Source organism: Leptinotarsa decemlineata, unplaced genomic scaffold (genome assembly GCF_025532065.1).
Source record: "Leptinotarsa decemlineata unplaced genomic scaffold, Ldec_3_MD MMD2_P_RNA_scaffold_4, whole genome shotgun sequence".
Lineage (NCBI taxonomy): Eukaryota > Metazoa > Arthropoda > Insecta > Coleoptera > Chrysomelidae > Leptinotarsa > Leptinotarsa decemlineata.
Genome location: NW_027412531.1, coordinates 2,532,757 through 2,556,809, shown reverse-complemented (window position 1 = coordinate 2,556,809; position 24,053 = coordinate 2,532,757). Strand labels below are relative to the sequence as shown.

Below are 24,053 nucleotides of genomic sequence, written 5' to 3'. Positions count from 1 at the left end.
TAGTAATCCTTAAAACAGCACAACCACAATTTCATAAAACACAGTAATATCAGGAGGAATGGTTTATTCAGTTAACTAGTTTAGTGATCCAATACATTTTTTTGAAAAAAGGTTAGTTGGGTAACAGAGTCAATTTTTTCTAAAAAAAAAAAACACTTGTTTTCTTCCCAACGTTTCGAATTTAATTAAATTCTGCTTCGGGGCTCTGTAACAATGAATTTTCATAAACATACCTTCCACAAAACTTATACGATTATTATCGTTTCAATTTCACAAGAAATAATGAGTTCCTAATTAAATTACTCCCAGAAAAGTAGTTTTTTCCTGTTGATAATATTACTAATTTAAAAATCATATTTAAAAAAATAAAAAACATTGCAATAACCAAATTTCCGAGACAACACCAACACAAAACGACATGAAACAAACGAATGGCTTTATCTGTGATTCTGATAAGGTGGTGTCTGTTTTTTAATAATGGCAGAAAGAAAAATAATGAAAAAAGGGTAAATTATTCAGATATTTTACTTATCAAATTGATATATGCAGTATTAAGGCCATCGACATCTCTTCTAGTGTTAACACTATCAATTAGGATAATCATCATTCAACAAACAAAGTCCACATCGGACCAAAAAACTTTAGGTATATAAACAGCTAACCCTTGTCTTTAGATTCAGTATCAATTTGCTTCTCCTGAAGATGCTAACCTTGTTAGCGAAACGCGCGTCAAGTGCAAAAACATCAGTTTAGTGTTAGGGTAATTGATCTCTAGAAAAAGTTTTCAACTTTTACACCAAAGGTTCCAATCTCATCGTTTAAACCGATTTTTGTGAAAATTTAAGTGTTTTTGGGTACTTTTATCATTATGGCTTTCTGGAGACCTTTTGAAACAATGGTTCTTAGCGAACAAACTTTCTCTTAACCAAAACAATACCCAAAATATCAATTTTACCCTCACACCTCTGTATTCAGATCTGCCAAGAAGTGAAGAGGTTAATCTTCTTGGAATAATTATTGATACAGGTCTAATATGGGAAAAAAACATTATTCAACTATCGTCTAAGCTCTCAAAAATTACATATATGATAAGATCACTTGTTGAAACTGTATCTAGAGAAACTATAATGTCAGCTTATTATGGTTACTTTTATTCAAACATGACATATGCTGTGCTGAGTTGGGGTCACTCTTCCCATTCGGAAAAAATTTTTAGGCTACAGAGGAGATGCATCAGTATTATTATGAATCTCAAATATCGCCAGTGCTGCAGACATTGTTTTGCTGAGCTTAAAACACTAACATTTCCTTGTGTATATATACTGAACTGCATTAAATATGTCTATAATAATAAACAAAAATATTTAACACATAGCCACATTATCGGTTATTGACTACAATACCAAACAATAACACAAAAAAAGCAGATATTGTTGATTTCATGCGAAATCATGACATGGAAATACCCGAAAAGATTCCAACGAAAAAGGTATTACTGGCGACCATAAAACAACGTAATTTCAAAAAAGAGTATAATATTGATTCGATGTGTGAAACACGTGGTCATATTCTCATACGTTTGCCTCCATACTATTGTGTGTTCAATACAATTGAAATGGTTTGGGCCACAATGAAAGAAAGCTTGCGGAAATGTAATCAGTCACCGACTTTGACTGCTGTGGTGCTTGACAATATAAGGCGAGTGGTGAATGAAGTAGGTAATTGTGTGGAAGAACTGTGTGGCCTACTTTATAAAAGAAGAGAACAAATATTATGTGCAAAGTTCCGTAAATCCGATCGTTATTCAACCCGATGATGATTCCAACTCATCCGAATATAGCGAAGAAGAATTTTGATTTTTCTAGCAGTTTTATTGGCCTCTATTATTTTGTAAATATATGTTTGACGAGAATTCGGTGTGATTATTTGTGTTTTCATTGTATTTTAGAGTTTTCGACTCGGAAATCAACTACCTTAAATTTCGAAGTTTTTCATAAATACCCATGGTGAAAAAATTCAGTTGAGATAACTTTTTCATGGGGTGATCAATTGCTATGTTTGTAAGAATAAGTAACTGAAAAACTACCACTGAAAAATAATATGCCGACGCCTATGTCGAGGCGGGAATTCCTTCTCTGTGCTGTTCCAATTGGTATTGGAAATACTATATTATTCTATCTAGCTTTATGGATGGATGTCAATAACTGTTTTTTTAAAATACCTAATGATGGACTAGATCTAATTACATTTGGTAATTTATTGTATGCATCCTTTGAAAAATAAAGAATTCATGGCACTTCTCCTATTTGTTCTGCATAAATGAAAATTAGTATGATTTCTTGTGGCATATTTGTGCACTTTTAAATTTAGGCTAACAAATTCAGAAAATTATGAAGGTGATAAGTAATTCAGAATTTTATATATAAATATCATGGTTAAGTAATACAACAGTAAAGAAACTGTAAGTCACCACAACGTTTGTAACATGATTCCGATTTCAGTGAATCTATTCACTTTTAGAACAATTCGCATACCGCGATTTTGAAGTTTTTGTAATTGAGATGTTTGATTTAGATTAAACAAGAAAATAATAGAAGCACAATAATCAAAATGTGGTTGGATAATCGCATTGTATACAGTGATTTTATCTGAGTGGATAAATTACCAGAAATTTTCGCAAAGAAATATAGTTTTTGAGATATTTTTTTACATATATAATCGAGATGACTGCCAAAAAGTAATAAATTATCTAACTGGAATCCAAGATATTTGATACATACAATTTCAATGTTTTCATTATCCATTTGTAGATTTATTTCTTTTAAATCAAGGTTGTTCCATTTATATTTTGTTGTGATAATCATTCTTTTAGTTTTCATTTCATTCAGTTTCAATTTATTTGCCATGAGGTACTCATTTACATCTTTTAATGTGGCATTCATTTTATCAATAGCGTTATCTAAGCTTATATCGTAGCATGCCAATAGTGTATCATCTGCAAATAAATTTACAAAATCAACATTTATGAACAAATTTATGTCATTCAAGTATAAGACAAAAAGCAGAGGTCCTAAAACGCTTCCCTGCGGCACACCTTTAAGTATATCCGATGACTGTGAGATAATATCTTGAACTCTGACTTTTTGCTTTCTATGGGATAAGTAGTCAGATAACCATTGGTAAACATCACCATCAATGCCATAACCTCTTAATTTTATTAGAAAAATATTACAGTCAATTGTTTCAAAAGCCCTCTTCAGATCAAGGAAAACAGCTACTACAAATTTATTGTTATTAACTTCTTTTTTGAATTTAGATAATGTGAGTTGTAATGCGGAATCATATGAATATTTTTTGTGAAATCCAGATGGATTATTTATTGAAATTTCAGTTTTTTCAACATGATCAAGTACCTGGTTATGAACAGCTGGTTCAAGAATATTTTCTATTGGTGGTAATGTATTTATAGGTCTATATTCGCTAGCCTTGATTGTATTGCTTACCTTTTGAATGAGAACTATAGTACTAACTTTTAAAGAATTTGGAATTTTAGAAGTTTGAAGAGAAGTATTTACAAGGTTTAAAATTATATGTTCACCTGTTTCAAAAATGACTTTGAGCATTTTGGAATTTAAGATCTCATGAACATTGTTTTTGTTGCCGAAGGAGTTAACAATTAGACGTAATTCATTCATTGTTAATATGTGAAACTTGGAAAAATTAAGATATAGATTATAATTATTGAGTTTCCAATCTTTCAACATTATCTATACTATCAACAATTTGCTGAATACTAGTAATGAAGTAGTAATATCGGATAATGGCCAAATATTGGCAGCAATATCGCTGTTGTATCGCCTTTGTATATGAAAATAACCTTAGTTGTTTTCAAAGTGTATGAAAATATATGCAAATTGCAGTTTCTGATCACTGAGCGGAGTTAAGACTCAACCTCTCGTTAATTCCTTTATTTCTTTAGGTTTTTCCCGAACTCCAAAACAATGACTGCGATCATATAGAGGCCCGTGTGTGTGTGCGTGCATAGAGGACTTTGTTTGAACTCGTAACAACAAATTTCAAAATTTCAAGTTCACATGACAAGTGGAGTTGAAAATGGGGTTACCATTTTTTGATTGCTTGGTAATTAGAAGTAATCATGGTAGACCCTAGAGAATTTTGTATCTATTGGAAGAGTCCACAACATGAAATGGCAGGACTAAATTTTCTTGTCCATAGGCTTGTTACGTTCCTCTTGAGTGAAGAAAGATATGATATTGGGAAAAATGTTATCAGGGACATAGCTGAGACAACGAGTACCCCTTTCAAATATAGTAGATCAGTGGCTCACTAAGGAATTTGAAACCTTGTCTATTGCGGAACTAGGTTTTAGTATAAAAAACTTTTCAAAGTCCATACAATATACAAAAAACATGGTTCTTTTGATGTTAGTTCCTTATTTCCTAGCGTCCCAATTCCACAGACCTTGCAATACCTCAGGAAATTACTAGAGGAAAATAATTTCAATGGTAACGAAATCGATGAATTCGTTTCTCTTACTAATTTGTGTATGAAACAAAATCGGTTCCAGGTAGAAGGTTGCTTTTATGAACAACAGGAAGGAACGGCCATGGGAAACCCCTTGTCCCCCTACCTGGCAGACCTGTTCGTGAGCAGGTTCGAAATGGAAACCAAAGAAAAGTCGAAGTATTTTCCTAAGATTTGGCTAAGGTATGTGGATGATATTTTCGCGATATTCGATACCAAAAAATCGAATATTGAGGACTTTGTTTCCTTTTTAAAAAATAGATGTCCATCAATACAATTCACGTTTGAGTTAGAAAATAAGGGACAACTACCATTTCTTGATGTTTTGGTAATAAGGAGCCAATATGGAGGGTTAGAATACGATATATTTAGAAAAGAAACAAGCAGGTACAGGTATATTCCTGACAGTTCACATCACTGTGGACAGCACAAACGTGCTGGGTTGAATTTTTTGGTGCATCGTCTTTTGACTTTCCCTCTAACACATGATAGGTTCACAAAAGAAAAACGTACAATACAGGAAATAGCAGCCACTAACGGTTTCTCGAGGGGTATTGCAGATGGCATAATAAGAAAGAAGAAGTTTAGGTTAAGAATGAACGAAATCTCGACTTTCAGAAAGGACAAAAACCAAGATAATTACATCTCAGTTCCATACCACCAATATACGAAGAACTTTGGAAATATTTTCAAGGAACTAGGTATGAAGGTTGTTTTTAAAACAAGTCATACACTACAGAGCCTTTTGGGAAGTCCAAAAGACAAAGTCGTGAATTCGGAAAAGTCTGGAATTTACTAAATTGAATGTAAGGACTGTGATGTAAAATATTATGGACAGACAAAAAGATCTATTAAAGTAAGATATAAGGAACACTTAAAATATGAAAGACCTGAAAAATCAGCAGTCGCTCATCATATTTTGCAACAAAACCATTCCATAGACTTTAGTTCATTAAGATTAGTTAGACAAGTTAACAACAGGCAACTAGATGCTTATGAGAGTGTAGAAATAAGTAAACATAATAATATTATGAATAACAATGACGGACCAATACCAAATAGCATACTATATAGCTTGTTAAGATAATATTATTGGATTTACTGATTACTACATAAGGACACATTGTAAAAATAAATTTGGATAGGTAATATTGTGAAATTAATTTTTTATATAGCTCTGTCGTTTGTGGTGTCGTTTGCAACGGCACCTACCGTAAAAATCTCAGAAATCTTGATTAAATTGATTCAAACCTATACCAATTTCAAGCTAAAATTCAGTATAAATAATTCTTATCAATTAGTGGATAATATTAAAAATGTAATTCTTCCGGATAACGCAAAATTAATATCGTTTGATGTCCAAAAGTTATTTCCCAGTATTCCGCCAATTGAAACAATTGGACTAGTTGAGTGTCTCTTAGACAAAAACCACGTGAATCCACTGATAAAACAGGAAATTGTAGATTTACTCACCATTTGTCTATCTCAAAATTATTTCCAGTTTGACGGAAAATTCTATTCATACAATGAAGGACTAGTAATGGGGAACCCTTTGAGTCCCTTACTGGCGGAAATTTTCATGGATAACATAGAGTATGAAATCCATAATAATCAGTTAGCTAACAGTTTTTTGTACTGGTACAGATACGTAGATGATATCTTAGTACTTATGTTTTACTGGTACCGATAGGCAATTAGGCAAGTTCATTGAATATGCCAATTCCATCCACCCGTCAATAAAATTCACCACTGAGAGGGAGGTAAATAATTCAATAAATTACCTTGGCTTAACCATTACGAAAAATAACAATAAACATGAATTTGCAATTTTCCACAAACCATCGTACACAGACATTATCATACATAATTCCTCCAAACACCCTTACCAGCATAAAGTTGCTGCATTCAATAGTATGCTTCACAGATTATTGAATATTCCACTGCCTGATAGGGACTTCTAGAAAGAGCTGAATTTGATCAAACAAATCGCGATTAATAACGGTTACAAAGTAGATATTATAAACGCCATTCTTACCAAAAAACTTCAAAAGCAAGCCATGGACTTGGTCTACTCATATTCAAGATGCGATAACGTCAGTTATAGGACATTGGCATATTTGGGTGAACCAACCAGGAATATTGCCCGTTTTTTTGAAGAAAGAAGGCGTAAACGTAGCTTACAGAACGAATAATAATCTAAGTAAATTTATTAAAAACAATAAAGACAAAACTTCGTTGTTGGATAGATCAGGAGTATATAAGCTGACTTGTGACTCTTGTCCAAAACTGTATATTGGCCAACATGGAAGAACATTTTCCCAAAGAAGTAAAGAGCATAGAAGTAGTTTTGTAAATAGAAAGACCAATTCCACATTTGCAAACCACCTATTAGCAGAAGGAAATGAGTTCAACCATGAATACGATGTGTTACATTTAGAAGAGAAGAGTTTGAAACTCAATCTTCTAGAATGTTAAGAAATCAATAGATGCAGGAATTCGGGTAATTTACTGAATGATCAATTAGAATTAAATAACTCTGTTACTGAATTTTTTTTCAAATGTGGAAAATGGAACATAAGCTCAGGTAATTAAATTAATTACAAACTTAGGTAAAAAATCAGGTACTTGAAATTCAGGTACTTGAAATTCAGGTACCACAAATTGTAGAGTAAGGTATATATAGCATTTAATATGTAGAATTAGTTATTAAGACACGCCCGAGGAAGCCATTGTATGGCGATACACGTGTTGCGTTTTTGTAAAACTATCTAGTGAAAATCACACAATAAAGTGTTTTTAAATTAGTTATGGATTTTCATCAAGTATCGGCCGATTCCATCATATATCCAGCTGAAAATTGTTTTATATATAGCTCAAACATGTAAACATTACATAAGGACATATTGTAAAATAATAGATAAGGCAAATTGTAAAATTAATTTAGGTGTGGTATACCTGTATGTGTGGTATACCTGTATAGTTTACCTGTATGGAATACCTGTATAGCATAAATAGCGTTAGCTTAGGGAAGTTTCCAGTTTAATCTTCTTCTTGAAGATGATCACATGGTGATCAAAACACGTGTCGAGGTGTTAAAAATAACGATTTGGTGTTGGGAAAAAAACTCCAGTAATATTCATTACTGCACCAAAGGTTCCAAACAATGCATCATAAATAGTAGATAAGTTGATTAGGAAACGTAAATTTTTGAAAAGTTACCCCAGTTTCTGGAGAAATATCACAATAGCTTCAACGCTGACGATACAATTTGAGTTAAATGAGTATGAAATGTAAGCCTTCGATCAAACACGACCCCTTTAAACGTGTCACCGTTTTTGAGAGCAGTATTATTTATGGAATCAAACAATTATCATTTCCAACGCCATTGGTTCAGATTGCTGGGTCCAAGAATCATTCAGATTCATATTTACCAATAATATTTTGATTAAATTGAAAGGGGTATCTAAATTAAATGTTCAAGCCAGTCTCAGATATACCTACACAGTAGGTTGAATGGAGTGACGCCTATCAGAAAACAACTACTCCCCTGTCTAATAGTACGAAGGGCATTGGATTATATCCGACAGGCGTTAGTGCAGGAATCTTCACAGAAAATTTCCTGCATATGCAATCGGCAATACAACTGGCCCGTTCCAGAATTGAAGGTCGACTCTTTCAGTTGTATTGCCAATTGCATATGCAGGAAATTTTCTGTGAAAACTCCTACACTGACGCCTGTCAGATATAATCCAACACCGCTCGTGGTATTGGTCAGTGGAGTAGTTGTTTTCTGATTCAACCTACTGTGTAGGTATATCCGAGACTGGCTTGAATGTTCAAAGTTCATTTCTTTAGATTTGTTTACTGCCAGTATTCAAGCATAGCCCACTGACTAATAAGAATGAAAGGGGTATGTTTTTAGGACTGAAAGAAAGGAAGAAATCTATCGTTTTCTTCCGTTCCTTTGTATAAAGATGGAGAAGTAGAAAGCATTAAAGTTTGTAGGTATTTTTTACTTAACGAATACATGAATAAGTACTTACTTGTGGTTTATAACTGTTTAGTATTTGATAAGCTTTCATCAAATTCAGTTTTCCATGGCCTTGCTCAAACATATTCACTCCAGGTAATCTCCTAGCTGATGCCATGAGAGCTTGTTTCATACTGGCAGGATTTATGACATCCCCGCGATGTAAAACTCCACTAGCTAGGAGTGTTACAGCCCCTGCTACTACCGGTGATGCGACACTTGTTCCAGAAAGACTGCGACACCCACCTTTTATGTGAGATCCTTTCACAGCTGAACCGTAAGTAACTATATCTGGCTTCACTCTTCCATATCCTGTAAGAATAAAAAAATTATTTTTCCTTATAAAGTTTTCTTTCTATAAAAAAGTACTTATTCACTAAAATGTAAATTTCTATTCTGGGGTATTGAATTCTTTTTTTTGCCGGACTATTTCAAGGGGGACCAGTATGAGGTGGATAGCCATTTTTTAGTAGCCATTTAGATTCCAGCATCCAAATTACCAATGGCGCTGGTGAAATAATAATATCACAACTCAGCTATTCAAATCGAGAGGAGAATATTTTTAGGACACATTAGTTTTCGGGGAAAAAACATTTTGGCTTTCACTTATTCCGAAACTACCGAAATTCGTTGAGGACATTTACAAATATCTTGATAAAAAAAATTGTGGGTGCTCTTTTTTTGACCTCACAAAAGCATTTGATTGTTTAGATCAGAACTTACACCGAGATTAAATTAAATACATTTGGAATCCGTGGAAACATACTTGAATTGTTAATGTCGTTCCTGAGAAATAGAGAGATTGCTTTTAGACTAAATAATATCATTTCCGGAATAGAAAGAACCAATTTTCCACGAATCTTAGCCCGATTTCTCTCATTCCAACTATAGTCAAAGTTATCGAAAAACTTGTGAAAATACGTCTGACAGTTTTCCAACAACACCAAAATATCTTAAGTGAAAGCCAGTTTGATTTTAAAAGCAATAAAAATACACACAATGTCATCTTTTCATTTCTTTATGATATTTATTCTGATATGATATTAATTCTGGTAATGTAGCAGCTGCGATCTTTTGTGATCTTTCTAAGGAGTTTCATTGCGTTGATCATAAGATCTTGCTAAGAAAAATTCACCAATATCTTAATTATATCTGAATTGGGCTTGCCCGTGTGTATATATATATATATATATAAATAAATAAAAAGAATCAGTTAACCAGTCAATATTAAAATCGCCAACTAACACACAACGATATTTAGTACTAAATAATACATCAACATTTCTTCAAGGTTTTCAATGAATATAGCCTCAGAGCTTGATGGTGAACGGTACAAACATCCAATCAGATATATTGCGGATATAAAATTAATTTTTAATATTTTACACCAATAATTATCTCTTAGTTTGAATGTTGTATAATGTGTGAAAATATAACTGTATTTCATATAAATTATAACACCTTCCGTAAGTCTACTTGTTGAGTTGCATCGTACATGATTATAATTTTCAATTTTTATTTCACTATCTTCAATATCGTCTGTTTGTCTTGTTTCACTGAGTAGTATTAATTTTGGTTTAGAGCAACTTACCCTTTCGTGGATTTCATCACTATTATTAATTATACTTTGAGAGTTTAGGTAAATTATGTCTGAATTCAAAGGTATATTAGGTTTTTCAAATATAATAGAAACGACCTGTATTTTTTTAAACAATAGAAATGAAAATATTTCTCCTCAAATCTGATTAACAAATAATTAGAGCAAACCAATGACCTAGTCGAAGTTCTGAAAAACTCAATAATGCAACTAATTAGCAAAAAAATAGTGGCAATTTGTGGAATCGTTAGTTTTTGCTTATATTGAAAAATGCCTCATCTATTTGAAAGAAAATTCAGTTTCTGATACTTTTGAGAAAGTTGATGTCTCTAAATTATTAAACCGTTCAAAGTCGGTGTCTACATAACTTCATAAATCTGGTTTTATAACTAATCCTCTTTCCAAAAGGTTCTGCGACAATAAACCGGTGTTTACACAGACATTGAAATTGGTTTTAGTAACATCGATTGTTAGGAATCCCCTTTCAAAAAGCCATGTTAACATGGTCATTTATTTTTTGCTAGTCCATTATGTTATTTCATCATACATTCAAATATATAAGGGAATATCGTTCTTTTATCATACAAAAAGACTAAATTTACCTTCTGGTAATTCCCAAGTAGTCATTCCTCTTGAAGAAAACTTTGCAATTTGATCTTCAAAGTTAATACCGCCCACTCCAATGACATCCATTTGATCAGCAGGGTTGTTGAGAGTTCCATAGAGAGGACCATCATTACCAATAGCAGACACCATAATAATCCGATTAGCAGTCAATTCCCAAACTTTGTCAACAAATGGATGATCTTTAAAATCAGGTCCACCAATACTCAAATTCAACACATTTATTTTTTTTAGAATTGCATAATTGAATGCATCTAAAAACCAAGAGGTATAAGATACTTGATTGTTTGTAAACACTCTGAAGATGTGTAATTCTGAGTCAGGTGCAAAACCTAAGCATTCTTTACTAGAAGCTATTACCCCCGCAACGAAAGTTCCATGACCAAGACCATCATCAAATGTTTTCTCATTTGTCCAGTTGGTACGATCTTTTATTTTACGAAAGTGTGGATGAGATTTAGACAGTCCAGTATCAAAAATAGCTACTTTTATGCCTTTACCAGTAATTCCCATATTCCAAAGGGAATCTGCTTGTAACACTGAAGTTATTTGTCTGGGAATAGCTCGAAGCAAACGTCTTGTATGACGACCTGTTGATTGCCAGAACTGCACTTTTGAATTCAAGCTACTTCTGCCGTATCTAACATGTTCAGGACTAATGAATTTTAATGTTCTTGAGACCATGCGTTGAGGTGTAACTCGCTTGACGGCAGGATGGTCATTAAGCATATTCAGTCCTTCTAACTTTTCAGTATCTTCTATCAATACAACGTCAAAATCACTGGGATAATCACTGGCAGGATTCTTCCTGGCGAGTATTTCCCATTTGTGTATACCAGATGCATTCAATGCAGTATTAATGTAATTTGCCCTAGCTTGATTTTTATAATATCCATTGAAGACAACAATATATTCATTTTCAATAATTTTGGAATTATAATTAAATTCCAAATGTTCTGTTGTGAGATTGCAACAAAGTGGTGATTCTATAATATCCTCTGTGGTTTTTCCATTGTGATTTTGTGCACTTATGAAGGTAATTGCTGTATAAAATAAAATGCAGTTGTAAATATAAGTGTTCTTCATTTTAAAATAGGGTTTTTCTCTTTCTTTTTCTACGAAACATTTTATTATGGTGATATAACAACCAATTTTACTAAAATTCAATATTTTTCAACTTCTCATTTCAGCTATAAAATGGAAAAAACAAATCAAAATATACTTTTAATAGATATACAATAACATATCAAAGAATAGACTCGGAATAGAGTTCTCTCTCTCTCGCTCTATTTTTGTATGACCATTGCTTCCTTGTCGGGCGCATTCGACTACCACTCCACCTATTTCTTCTTCTTCTTCTTCTTCTTCTTATGGCTCTGCCTTTACGGCAATTTGCCAGACTCCACCTATTTCATAACTGCCGTCATCCTGTCATAGACTGAAGGCTTATTTTTTGCTTTATACATCTGTGACTTGGGGATTCATGACAAATAGCACAAAACATAGGTGTGATTTATGAAAATACGTTAGGATATACCAAGGATAGGGAACGATGGTATCCTCCTTTCCCTTTTATATATCTTTTTGATTTTTAATCATAAATTTGTTTAGTATTTGAATGATTCTAACATTGAGATATCTTAGGACTGTGCACATGTCTTAAGGTGCCAGAGTAGGATAGAGTTACATACTCTTTCTGATTTATTTGATTTTGGCTCTGCATTTTGAGCAATTTGCTACAGTATTTTGTATATACAGAAATACTGTGAATTTGCCAGACTTCGATGATACGATCATCAATCATCATCCTTTCTATGACATTCATACCGTGCGTTCCACTAAGTGCTCACAACGATCACGTCACGACCGCAGTTTTTCCCGTTCCACTTGGTTGCCCGTGTTACTGTCGTAAACTCAAGTGGAATAGATTATGGAACGTTTTGGAACATTACAAATGGTGAGATTGAAAAACTGAAGTAGAAGTTTTAATGAGGTTACGTAAACCTTAACAATGAGTTTCAAAAATTGCAAGCTAACTTTATTTATATTGAAAAAAAAGTATAAATTATTAAGCAAATTGAGTTTCAATGTAATCAAAATGTCTTATATTTGTGACCTTATTACGTGATGCGACCCCATGGTTGCCAACCGCGGTAAAATAATGACATTTGACAATTTGACATTTGTTAATAAATAAATAATGTATCTTTCTGAGTTCCTTCTGCATTTTCATTTTTGGTAAATGAGAAAGTGATTTCTAGAATATGGCCGAAAAGAGATTTCCAGTCGTCCTATATGAAGTTGGGGCTACAGAATGAAAAATCAGCTATGAAAAAATATAAGAAGGTCTGTCCCAATTATGTTCCAAAAATTAACATGCAGAAGGAACTCAGAAAGATAGGTGATTTATTCATTAGCAAATGTCAAATTGTTAAATGTCATTATTTTACCGCAATTGACAACCATGGGGTCGCATCACTTAATAAGGTCATTAGGCCACATTTTATTGATTATGAGAATTTATTTCATTGTTATTCAAATGAAGAATTCAAAAAGTCATATTCAAAAGGCACATGATTTTCTTTCACATATTAAACTGTAAATTTTTAAAATGGCAACCTTTGGTGTAGTAATGATAATAATTGGAGTTGGAATTGGATTTTCTTTTCCTGAGGATGCTAACTTTGTTGGCGAAACGCGCGTCGAGTGCAAAAATATCAGTTTGGTGTTAGGGCAATTGATCTCGAAAAAAGTTATTCAACGTGTCAAGGTGTTGAAATAACGGTTTGGTGTTGGGAAAAACTCCAGTAATATTCATTTTGAAAGATTATACTGTTGTAAATCATGCCCTAAAGAAAATAATGCCAGCCGCCACTGGTGGTCATAAACAACCAATTGTGACGTAACTAAAGAGCGCGCAAATGTACGATGTTCGCTGCCGCTATAGATGTAGCGAGAATAATGATATATAAAAGATAAAAGCTAGCCACGAGCATATCTACACAGTCAAGTCGTAGTTATAGTGTGATACGCGAAGCGATTTTTTCAATATCTCCAATTTTTCGAAAAAGAATGATAACTAATGATTCATAATTGAAAAGGTAAAATCTAGTTCTATTCAAAACAGAAAGAATCCAATGTAGCGCCAATAAGAGAAAATAAAGTTGATGATGGTGGCCGGAAGATGAAACGTCAGATAGCAAATCTGAAAACACCATTATGTAGCAGGGAAAAAGTGGCAATTTGAAAGTGCAATTCATTTTCGAATCCTTCGAAAAATAAAGCCAGAAAGAAATAACCATTTTCCAAAATTTATGTTTTTTCCGGATATCTCCGGATATACTCGGAATTTCATAACTTCCTCAATGGCATATTGCTACTCAGGTAAATGCGCAACTTTGCCCCAAATTTAACCATCTTCGTATCTCCCATAGTTTCCGAGATCCTAATGGTGAGGATCGAATTTGAAACACCCTGTATATCGAATATTCTTGCATTATATGCATATACAAAAAGATATAACTTCTCCTAGTTTTGTCAAATGATAAAGGAAGTATGCAATTTCATGAGAAAAAATTCAGATTTACAGCAAGTAAGAAAGTTCATAAAACTCCAAAGTTATAGTAATAAAACTTTTCACAAATATAAATTTGTGTGAAAGTGGACCAAGTTTTACCGAGATAATATATGGAGAAATAAATTCTTGAAACCAACAAAGGATTACAATTCAAAGTATCCTTTCAATTTTACTAATATGTCAAGGCAATGAATGAGGTGTTTTCTGGCATTTAATCATATTCGAGAGTGTATTCAAAAACGATTCGTAGTGACGTCATAAATAATAAGATTCGCCAGAATGGAGTGATGTTGTTTTATAATTTCACAAATAATAAAGTCAAACTATTCGATTTTCTCTAACCTCAATTAGAATCGGTTTGTGCACGTAATACTGTCTCAGCTTTATATTGTACATCCTTACAACATATTTGATAAAAGAGTTTTCAGCACTTTGTGAACTATAACGATCAAAATAAAGCAGAAACTGACGTAACGTAAAATTTCGTATCAAAACCAATCTCACGCTGAGGTATTTTCTGTCGTTTAATCGTATTCGAGCGTGTATTCAAATACGATTCGTAGTTACGTCATTGTATAAGAACAATCGTTACGTCATTAATAATGAAACTCGCCAGATGGAATGATACAATTTGTGTCAAATATCAAATTCAATAATGAAAACAAACTTTTTAATTTCCTTTAACGTCAATTATAATCGGATTTGTGCAAATAATAATTATCCAGCTTTATTTTGCACATCCTTACAACGTATTTGATGAGAAGTTTTCAGCACGTTATAAACTTTTACGATAAACAACTGACAACTGACGTAACGTAATGTCAAATTCCAATCAACCTCACTCTAGTTTTAAATCAAGAAGAATTAGGCAATCCAGACACCTGTCAAAAAATTCTAATATGGTGGATTGTTGGCACACATTAGTATTGTTTACATTGATTTATATAGACATCTGTTTAGAACACACACTTTTCGCTACATTTTGGGGCAGTTTATGATTTTCTTTTAACTCATTATTTATTATTTAATATAACAGTCATTGTATCGGCTGGTTTGGCTAAACTTGACAAACAAGGTAAGTATGAAAATGAATTTCTTAACCACAAATAAGCAAAAAAGCCAAAACATAAGTCTAAATAAATTTTTTTATTTATATTTAAGCAGCTACGAAAAATGCCATTAACTTGTATTGTTGTGAGCTGTGGTAGCAGGGCAGATAGGGATAAGGTATCTTTTTTTTCTGTTCCCAAAGTCACAAATTTTCCGCATGTAGTCCATTTAAATGTATTGTCTGCCAAAAGAAGAGAACAGTGGATAAGATCTATAAGAAGAGATGATCTTACTGAATCAAAATTAAAATATGAAAGAGTGTGCAGCAGGCATTTTGTACAGGGTAAGTCTTTCATATTAAATTTTTATTTTGGCAACAAGTATATTTATGTTAAACTATGTAAATCATATTTTTGTAGGAAAGCCTGCACACTTACAAGATATTAATAATCCTGACTGGATACCAAATCAAAATATGGGCTATTCCACTGAATCTGCACTTAAGAGACAACTAGATGTAGACAGAATGGAGAGATTGCAGAATAGAAAAAAAATGAGACAATTCGAAGAAGTTGATGATAACCCTGAGGTAACAATAATAACAAAGATTATCATTTTTAGTTATATATTTTATTTTAGACAAATGTTGATTCTGGAAGTGTAGAGGAAATCAACCCAGAAGAGCAAGACGGCACAGCTACACAGACCGATTTAACCGTGGATCACTTAAACAAACAATGTGAAGCAGTAGATTTCTTAAAATCCAAAATTAATATTTTGTCATGTAGGTTAAATAAGACTATTATGACTTACGAATCATTTCATAATGATGATCAGAAGTGTCTGTATTATACTGGTTTAAATTTTTCATTATTGAACATAGTTTTTCAAAGGATAAAGCCTTTTATTGCTGTGTCTTCTGTAAGTGCATTAGATCCATTTCAGCAATTTTTAATAACTATGATTAAATTACGACTTAATGCACATTTTAAAGATTTGGCATATCGATTTGGAATATCACAGTCAACATGTTCTACTTATTTTAACTCTATTATATCTCTAATGTATCAAAGATTTAAAAATCTTATTATATGGCCAGATAAAGAGAAAAATTTGAAAAATATTCCATCATGTTTTAAAGAAGTATTTCATGATAAAACTACTGTTATTATCGATTGCTTTGAAGTGTTTATTGAAAAAGCATCAAGTTACATAACACAACAAAAAAGTTGGTCAAATTACAAACATCACAATACTGTTAAGTTTTTAATTGGCATTACTCCTCAAGGCACCATTTCTTATATAAGTAAAGCTTGGGGAGGAAGAACATCGGATAAAAAAATGGTGGAATTATCTGGTTTTCTTGATAAAATACAAAGCCAAGACATTGTTTTAGCCGATAGGGGTTTTTTAATTAATGATTCATTGGCTACGCTGGGGGCAAAGCTTGTAATTCCTGCTTTTACTAAAGGCAAGAAACAACTTATTCCCTTTGAACTAGAGGAAACAAGAAAAATTGCTCATGTGAGAATTCATATTGAAAGAATTATCGGCGTTATCAAAAATAAATTTACCATTTTCCAAGGACCCCTTCCAATTACCATGTTAACACATGTAACCGATGATGTTAATATTATCGACAAAATTGTTGTTGTCGTTTGCAATTTGATAAATTTTTCTTATCCAATAATACCTTTATGATATTTCTATTTTTTCATGGATGGGTTTATCCAAGTCCTGGTAACTTATTTCTAGATAAGGAAGAGAAACTTTAATCCTCTCAGTAAACTTATCAAGACTTGGATTCAACTGGTCTAAATGGCTGAAATAATATATTTATTTATTATATGTTAACCTAAATTATAGATATACCTATTTTTCAATAAAAGAGTTTATAATGGGTGATTTTTTATTCAACACATTAAAAAAAAAACTTAAAATTCTTTAAAAAACCTATATACACATGAATATTTTTGACAAAAAATATAAACACTAATTATTAAACTAAAAAATTTACTAAAATGGTTAAATATTACTTCTAAACTATTACAAAAAATTATTCAAAAAAAACAAGATAATCAGTATGAATGGAATATTTTTGTATAACATCTAGAACAAATCCATGTTGTTTTTGGAACTTCACTTAAATCGACGCAATCAATATGGAAAAAAGTAATTAGACAACCTTCATTGTCACACTGAACCATGGGCCTGCCATCATCAATGGTTTTACAAAAACACCACTTCGTAATGTTACCCCCTGGAACTTTTGAGGTATAATATCTACCCAATAGTTCCGGCATGATTACTTGTTTGTGAAAGTCTAATGCTTTCTTTAAATTATTTTCCCAAAATTCAAAATCGGGAAAAACCCTTTCTACATAAATAAAATTTGGACACCAAACAACAAAGTCACAATACAATATATTAGAAATAAATATTTGTGCTTGGACCTGAAAATAATATTTATGATTTTTCCTTAATTGAATTTTATTTTCCTCTTTCACCTCTAAACAAGAGTTTTTAGATCTTGCAAACGTTTCCACATTGCCAGCTTCTCGAAGTGTAAAAGGGCACTTCACTTCTAAGCAACCTCCTCTGCAACAATCGCAATATACAAACCCATCTGGTGAGGCACCTAATTGAGGCCACGTAACGCTTATGACCAATCCCACTTTATTTACAAAAAAATTTTCATGTTTTTCTATCATGGATTCATGATATTTATTAATTGCTGTTTCCTCATGCTCTATTCCCCATTTCATTTGTTTAGTGCATATTTTTTGAGGGTAACATTTTAACTTAATTAGTGACAAGGATGGTTTTTTTAAGCTTGTCTTGCATACATCTTTAAAAACTGATGCAGTAATTCGACCAGTCCTTTGTCTATACCACTCCTCTGATGTTCTCTGTCCTTGAGTTTTCACTTCTATATCTGAAGCCATGTCCCTCCCTACATCCATCGGGATGGTTTTTCCTAATAAAATAAGTTCATCCAGAGTCTTTTTTTCATGTTTTTTATTATAGATCCCGAATATTACCGGAAGTAATGCTTCCTCTTTGTTTATTTCAGACGCAAATGACTCGACAAGTCTCATTAAAGCTGCCTGAGAATTGGCATCCTTAATTTCTTGTAGCATGTTGCACAAATCCTCTTCGTTCATTGAAGGTACATCTGAATAGGTTTTGTCCTCTACTTTTCTTCCCCAATCCATTGAAGCTACTGGTGTTGGCTCAGTACAACTTTGTGATGGAACGGGCCAAGCAGCTTTCACATCTGTACATGACAAGTTGTTTTTAACACAATTCGCATGCTCTACAGCATATAAAACTGCAGCAATATGGCTGCATACTTCTCCCAATCCAGCCATACATGTACAGTGGGCTGTACAAATGGCACCATCTTTTTGTGATACAATCCATACCCTCAGTTTGCTCTCACGAGCTTTCATGGAATGCTTCACCTGAAACAAAAGAAAATAAGTATAAGGAATCAAAAGACTGTAAACCGGTAATTTTTATTTCCAAATGCAGAGCGCTGCTACCTATGCAGTCATCTTCAGTGCTTCTCTGCAAGTGAAGGTAAGTCATACACCTCACTGAAGATAAATGCCTAGATTCCATCATTTGTACCTGAGTAACACAGCCCTCCCCAAAATAAACATGATTACAAACTACATGTATTATAAAAACTTAGGAAAAATTACTTACTGTGCCAACTATAAGAACATAATCATTAATAAGTTGAAAACCAACATTCTCTACAAATCCAGCTTCAAAATATTTGAAGGCATTTAGGCTCTTATAAGCTCGTATTTGTTCCTTTGTATAAAAACTGTGGGTCAGTACAAGGTAACAAATAATCTCCATGCTTGTAATGGGAGGAACATAGTCAAGCCCATTGTCAAAACTACCTTCAGCTAGGGTGTAAGGGTCGCAGTTCAGGTCTTTGACTTTTTCCACATACCTAGCAGCTACTTCAGGATGACTTTTCTTCAAATTAAACAAATATTCGCTTTGTTTAAACGCCATCATAAACTAAAAACCAAAGTTACTATGGTCAAACAGGCCACTAAACAGATAAAAATATTTTCTTGGAAATAATTTATACAGGGTGTCCCTGGACTTCCTCTTTTCCTCTCGGGAATGTATAGATGGGGTCAAAATATCACTAGTACTTCATATAACTTTTTTTCCTAAAAGTCTTCGTAACCAAGTTACGGGCCCTCGAAGTTACAAAATGAAAAATGTTTTTCTTTGATAACTTTTCAAGTGAATATTTAAAATCATCCAAATTTTGGTAATTGACTAAACAAATGAATTCCGTCGATGAGCTTTCATGCAGGAGTCAGTTGTTTTGCTACAAAGTCAGGAACGGACTACCCCCGATGGTCCACACCCCAAAACTTTGAAATGACATATATTTTTCAATATTTTTCAACAAAATAAGGTTACTTGGACAATTTTATGAATAAAAGTACTCGTGTGGAAAGTCGATCGGAGCAACGAGTCTTGATAAAAATGTAGTTCTACTCGACGACATCAAACCCGCTCGTCCACCATTATTTGAAATGAATAATTATCAAAGCAGAAATAATAATGATAACGTTAATTCAACAACATTTATAACAGGAATAATACAAAGTATGCTAAAATGAAGTCGTAAACAAAAAGTACAGTACCTATATGGAAGTTTAAGTCACAATTGTGATAGCAGATATTTTTTCAAAAGAAATATCAAGTTCTGTAGATTCGTGGTGTTTTTAAACTAACAAGCTACTCTACTATGAAATATCGAATTCATTCCATATTTTGTATGTACATAATACGTGTGGAATAATCACGTTTCGTGTTGATCAGTTATCTGAATCTCATGAAACTCAACATTCGAATGTTTCAAATTCTTCTTCACAGCTAAACTGTTGAGGAGTTTCACTGATAATTATAATTTTATGGGAGAAATTCTTTAACACGAATCTAAATTTAGCTGAAAAAACGCACATCGGAAAAAATATTTACTATACTAATAAAAAGCAAACGAATGAACTACAAAAACGGCTGCACATGATCAGGTGAAAAATATCCAGGGAATAATATTCCTTTCACAGATGTTGACAAAAAAACCTTTTAGAAAGTTTTGATAAAAAATGAGAAACTGGAATGCGATTTTGTTTTGTTGAGTGGTGCGTTGTCATATGACTATCATTGTATTGTCAATATTCATAGGATATTTTGAATTTTTTTGATATGGCCGAACAGTTTACATTCAATGAATATGCAGATATGCATGTATTTTATGGACGAGCATTTTGTAATGCTGCAGAAGCTCGTCGTCTGTATTCCGAGCATTTTCCCAATCGAACGGTACCGTCAAGAGAAACATTCGAGCGTGTCGATCGCAGCTTGAGGGAGACAGGTATGTAATAATTGATAATTAATTTGAGCACGTTGTTTTATTTCGATATTATTGTAGGTACAGTTTTGCCAAAACGAGGTGGTGAGGGCGCTCCTAGGACTGTACGTACCGTTGTATTGGAGGAAAATATTTTGGAAGCCGTCGCTGATGATCCTTCAATGAGCATCAGAAATCTATCAGAACAGTTCCATACATCCAAGTCCACTATTCATAGAATAATTAGGGAACAACTGCTCCACCCATTTCACATCCAGAAGGTACATGCCATGACACCTCAAGATTTTCCAGCACGACTGGAATATGCCAATTGGTTCATGGATAGGCAAAAAGAGGATATGACTTTTATTAATCGAGTTTTATTCACTGATGAAGCAGGTTTCAGTAGAGATGGAGTTATCAACTCTCATAATCTCCATATATGGGCCGAAGAAAATCCCCATGGGATATTGCAAACCAAACACCAACGGAAATTCAACGTGAATGTTTGGGCTGGTATCATAGGAAACCATCTTATAGGACCATTCATTCTACAGGACCGATTGAATGGAGAACGTTATTTGGAGTTCATTCAGAACGATTTGAATGGACTTTTCGAACATGTTCCATTGCAAACCCGAAGAGATATGTGGTTTATGCATGATGGCGCTCCTCCTCATTTCAGTTTGATTGTGCGTGACCATCTGAACCATATTTTCCACAATAGATGGATTGGTAGAGGTGGGCCATATTCATGGCCATCGCGGTCTCCGGATTTAAATCCATTGGATTTCTTCCTGTGGGGGCATCTAAAAAGCCTTGTTTACGCTACACCTATTCACACAAGAGATGCATTGTTGAATAGAATAACATTACATTGTGAAGCCATACGAAACGACCCTGGAATGCTATTTCAAGTACAGAGAGGGTGTCTTCGCAGACTAAGAAAATGTATAGAGAGAGAAGGTGGTCATATCGAGCAGTTTCTGTAGCTGATTTTTCATTTCTGTTTGCTCTTGAGTTTCGTTAGTTAAACGTGTTTGCATTATAAAAATTCGTTATGAACATTTTACCTATCATTTCCATTTTCCTTAAAAACTAATATTTTCGAATAATGGTAGACATCTCAGGATAAATGTTGTTGAATTAACGTTATCATTATTATTTCTGCTTTGATAATTATTCATTTCAAATAATGGTGGACGAGCGGGTTTGATGTCGTCGAGTGAAACTACATTTTTATCAAGACTCGTTGCTCCGATCGACTTTCCACACGAGTACTTTTATTCATAAAATTGTCCAAGTAACCTCAATTTGTTGAAAAATATTGCAAAATATCTGTCATTTCAAAGTTTTGGGGTGTGGACCATCGGGGGTAGTCCGTTCCTGACTTTGTAGCAAAACAACTGACTCCTGCATGAAAGCTCATCGAAGGAATTCATTTGTTTAGTCAATTACCAAAATTTGGATGATTTTGAATATTCACTTGAAAAGTTATCAAAGAAAAACATTTTTCATTTTGTAACTTCGAGGGCCCGTTACTTGGTAACGAAGGATTTTAGGAAAAAAAGTTATATAAAGTACTGGTGATATTTTGACCCCATCTATACATTCCCGAGAGGAAAAGAGGAAGTCCAGGGACACCCTGTATACATATTTTTATATATTTACCATAAACTAAACACAAAAGATCCAACAAAAGTCCAAAAAAAAATACAGTTAAACGTCCAAAACAACACAACTCACTAAATCAACAACCAACTCACATAAGAATAACATCGATTGTGTGCCAACAATCCACCATATTGAATGTCAAAATGTCACGTGATTTGGATTGCCTAATACGTTTGAAATCATAATTGAAGTGACGTCATCGTTTCAACGCCAGAATGAATGTTTGTGAATCACAGACGAATACGTTTTAAATACATGAGCGCCAGAAAACGCAATCATAAATACGTTTCAAATCATAGTTGATGTGACGTCATCGTTTCAACGCCAGAATGAATGTATTTGAATCGCTGACGAATACTTTTTGAATATACAGTGTCATCCCCAAAGTATGCACCATATGGGAAACTTATTAATTAAGGGTTTTTCGACAAAATGTTATTCTTGGTAAATGTTTGTGCATTCCCTAAAACTAAATATGCGCCATCAAAATACAGTGAAACACACGTAATATACGAGGAGCCTTCAAATATTTGATTTTGAGACAGGAGTAAAGTAGGTACTCTTATTTTGAACAAATCCAGATGTATTTTTCAGCCTTGAAAAATACATCTGGATTTGAAGTCATGGCTATCTGAGTGAAGTTTTATTTTTTTATCCATTTTTTTTAAATGGAGACTACGAAAAAAAAATTGCTAAAACGATAAATAGATAGCATCCTGTAGGTATACGACGTTTCATTTCAAAACCCTGTAATATTACGAATTACACAACTATGGTGTTAATCACGGTCAATTTTTTTGGAGAGTATAACAATTTTCAAAGTTTTTAGTGCAAAGTTATTTTTATTTTTTGTTAACACCGAAAATTACTCAAAATTATACAGTACTGTAACAAGAACTTGATATTCAATGATATCAAATCAGAAAACATCAAAATAAAATAGGTATTTTGAAACAAACTCATTGATTTTCTGGAGATTATTTTGGACAAGAAAATTAATGAGTTTCTTCTGAAATACTTATTTTATTTTGATGTTTTGTGATTTGATATCTGTACTGTACTGTAACAAGAACTTGATATTCAATAATATCAAATCACAAAATATCGATATAAAATAGGTATTTTGGAACAAACTCATTGATTTTCTGAAGATTTTCTTGTCCAAAATAAGTCTCAAAAATAATCTCCAGAAAATCAATGAGTTTGTTCCAAAATACCTATTTCATTTTGATATTATTGAATATTAAGTTCTTGTTACAATTTTCGATGTTAACAAAAAATAAAAATAACTGCACCAAAAACTTTTGATATTATTTAACTTTTCAAAAAAAATTGACCGTGGTTAACACCATGGTTGTGTAATTTGTGATATTGCAGGCTTTCAAAATAAAATGTCGTATACAGGATGCTGTATATTTATCGTTCTAGCAAATTTTTCTTTTCGTAGTCCCCATTTAAAAAAAAAATTAAACTTCACTTAGATGGTCATGACTTCAAATCTAGATGTATTTTTCAATGCTGAACAACTTTTTTAAATAACATTTCCCGAAAGTTTTCAAAATAA

The 24,053-nt window shown here is 32.9% G+C and overlaps 3 protein-coding genes across 5 annotated transcripts in view; 1 reads left to right on the top strand and 2 right to left on the bottom strand.

The window, feature by feature from the left end:
* Positions 1–12,062, bottom strand: part of S1P (membrane-bound transcription factor site-1 protease) — a 31,654-nt gene extending 19,592 nt beyond the window's left edge. For both annotated transcript variants that reach the window (XM_074186664.1, XM_074186665.1), the window contains exons 1-2: positions 10,775–12,062; positions 8,589–8,887 (exon numbers count right to left, since the gene is read on the bottom strand). In XM_074186664.1, the coding sequence (XP_074042765.1) occupies positions 8,589–8,887; positions 10,775–11,882 (1,407 nt within the window). In that variant the 5' untranslated portion in view covers positions 11,883–12,062. The remainder of the gene's footprint in view (positions 1–8,588; positions 8,888–10,774) is intronic.
* A 3,148-nt stretch (positions 12,063–15,210) lies between these two features.
* Positions 15,211–17,323, top strand: LOC141487556 (uncharacterized). Of its 2 annotated transcripts, none has more exons than XM_074186663.1 (4): positions 15,211–15,448; positions 15,538–15,766; positions 15,843–16,012; positions 16,063–17,323. In XM_074186663.1, the coding sequence occupies exons 2-4, from the start codon at positions 15,547–15,549 to the stop codon at positions 17,122–17,124; spliced, it is 1,452 nt and encodes a 483-aa protein (XP_074042764.1). In that variant the 5' UTR covers positions 15,211–15,448; positions 15,538–15,546; the 3' UTR covers positions 17,125–17,323. The 2 variants fall into 2 exon arrangements, with proteins under 2 accessions (XP_074042764.1, XP_074042763.1); XM_074186662.1 differs by having other exon boundaries at positions 15,535–15,766.
* An 11-nt stretch (positions 17,324–17,334) lies between these two features.
* On the bottom strand, positions 17,335–19,615 carry LOC141487555 (uncharacterized). The gene is made up of 2 exons (XM_074186661.1): positions 19,135–19,615; positions 17,335–18,887 (listed from the first exon to the last, which is right to left on the bottom strand). The coding sequence occupies exons 1-2, from the start codon at positions 19,456–19,458 to the stop codon at positions 17,502–17,504; spliced, it is 1,710 nt and encodes a 569-aa protein (XP_074042762.1). The 5' UTR covers positions 19,459–19,615; the 3' UTR covers positions 17,335–17,501.
* Between the last annotated feature and the right edge of the window lie 4,438 nt (positions 19,616–24,053).

Bases quoted from the DNA above. Each gene is read 5' to 3' on its own strand.
- LOC141487556 (XM_074186663.1), top strand. From the start codon at position 15,547: ATGCCATTAACTTGTATTGTTGTGAGCTGTGGTAGCAGGGCAGATAGG. The intron at 15,767-15,842 runs GTAAGTCTTTCA...ATATTTTTGTAG, and splicing joins CAGCAGGCATTTTGTACAGG to GAAAGCCTGCACACTTACAA. The intron at 16,013-16,062 runs GTAACAATAATA...ATTTTATTTTAG, and splicing joins AAGTTGATGATAACCCTGAG to ACAAATGTTGATTCTGGAAG.
- LOC141487555 (XM_074186661.1), bottom strand. From the start codon at position 19,458: ATGATGGCGTTTAAACAAAGCGAATATTTGTTTAATTTGAAGAAAAGT. The intron at 18,888-19,134 runs GTAAGTAATTTT...CTTTTGTTTCAG, and splicing joins ATGTTCTTATAGTTGGCACA to GTGAAGCATTCCATGAAAGC.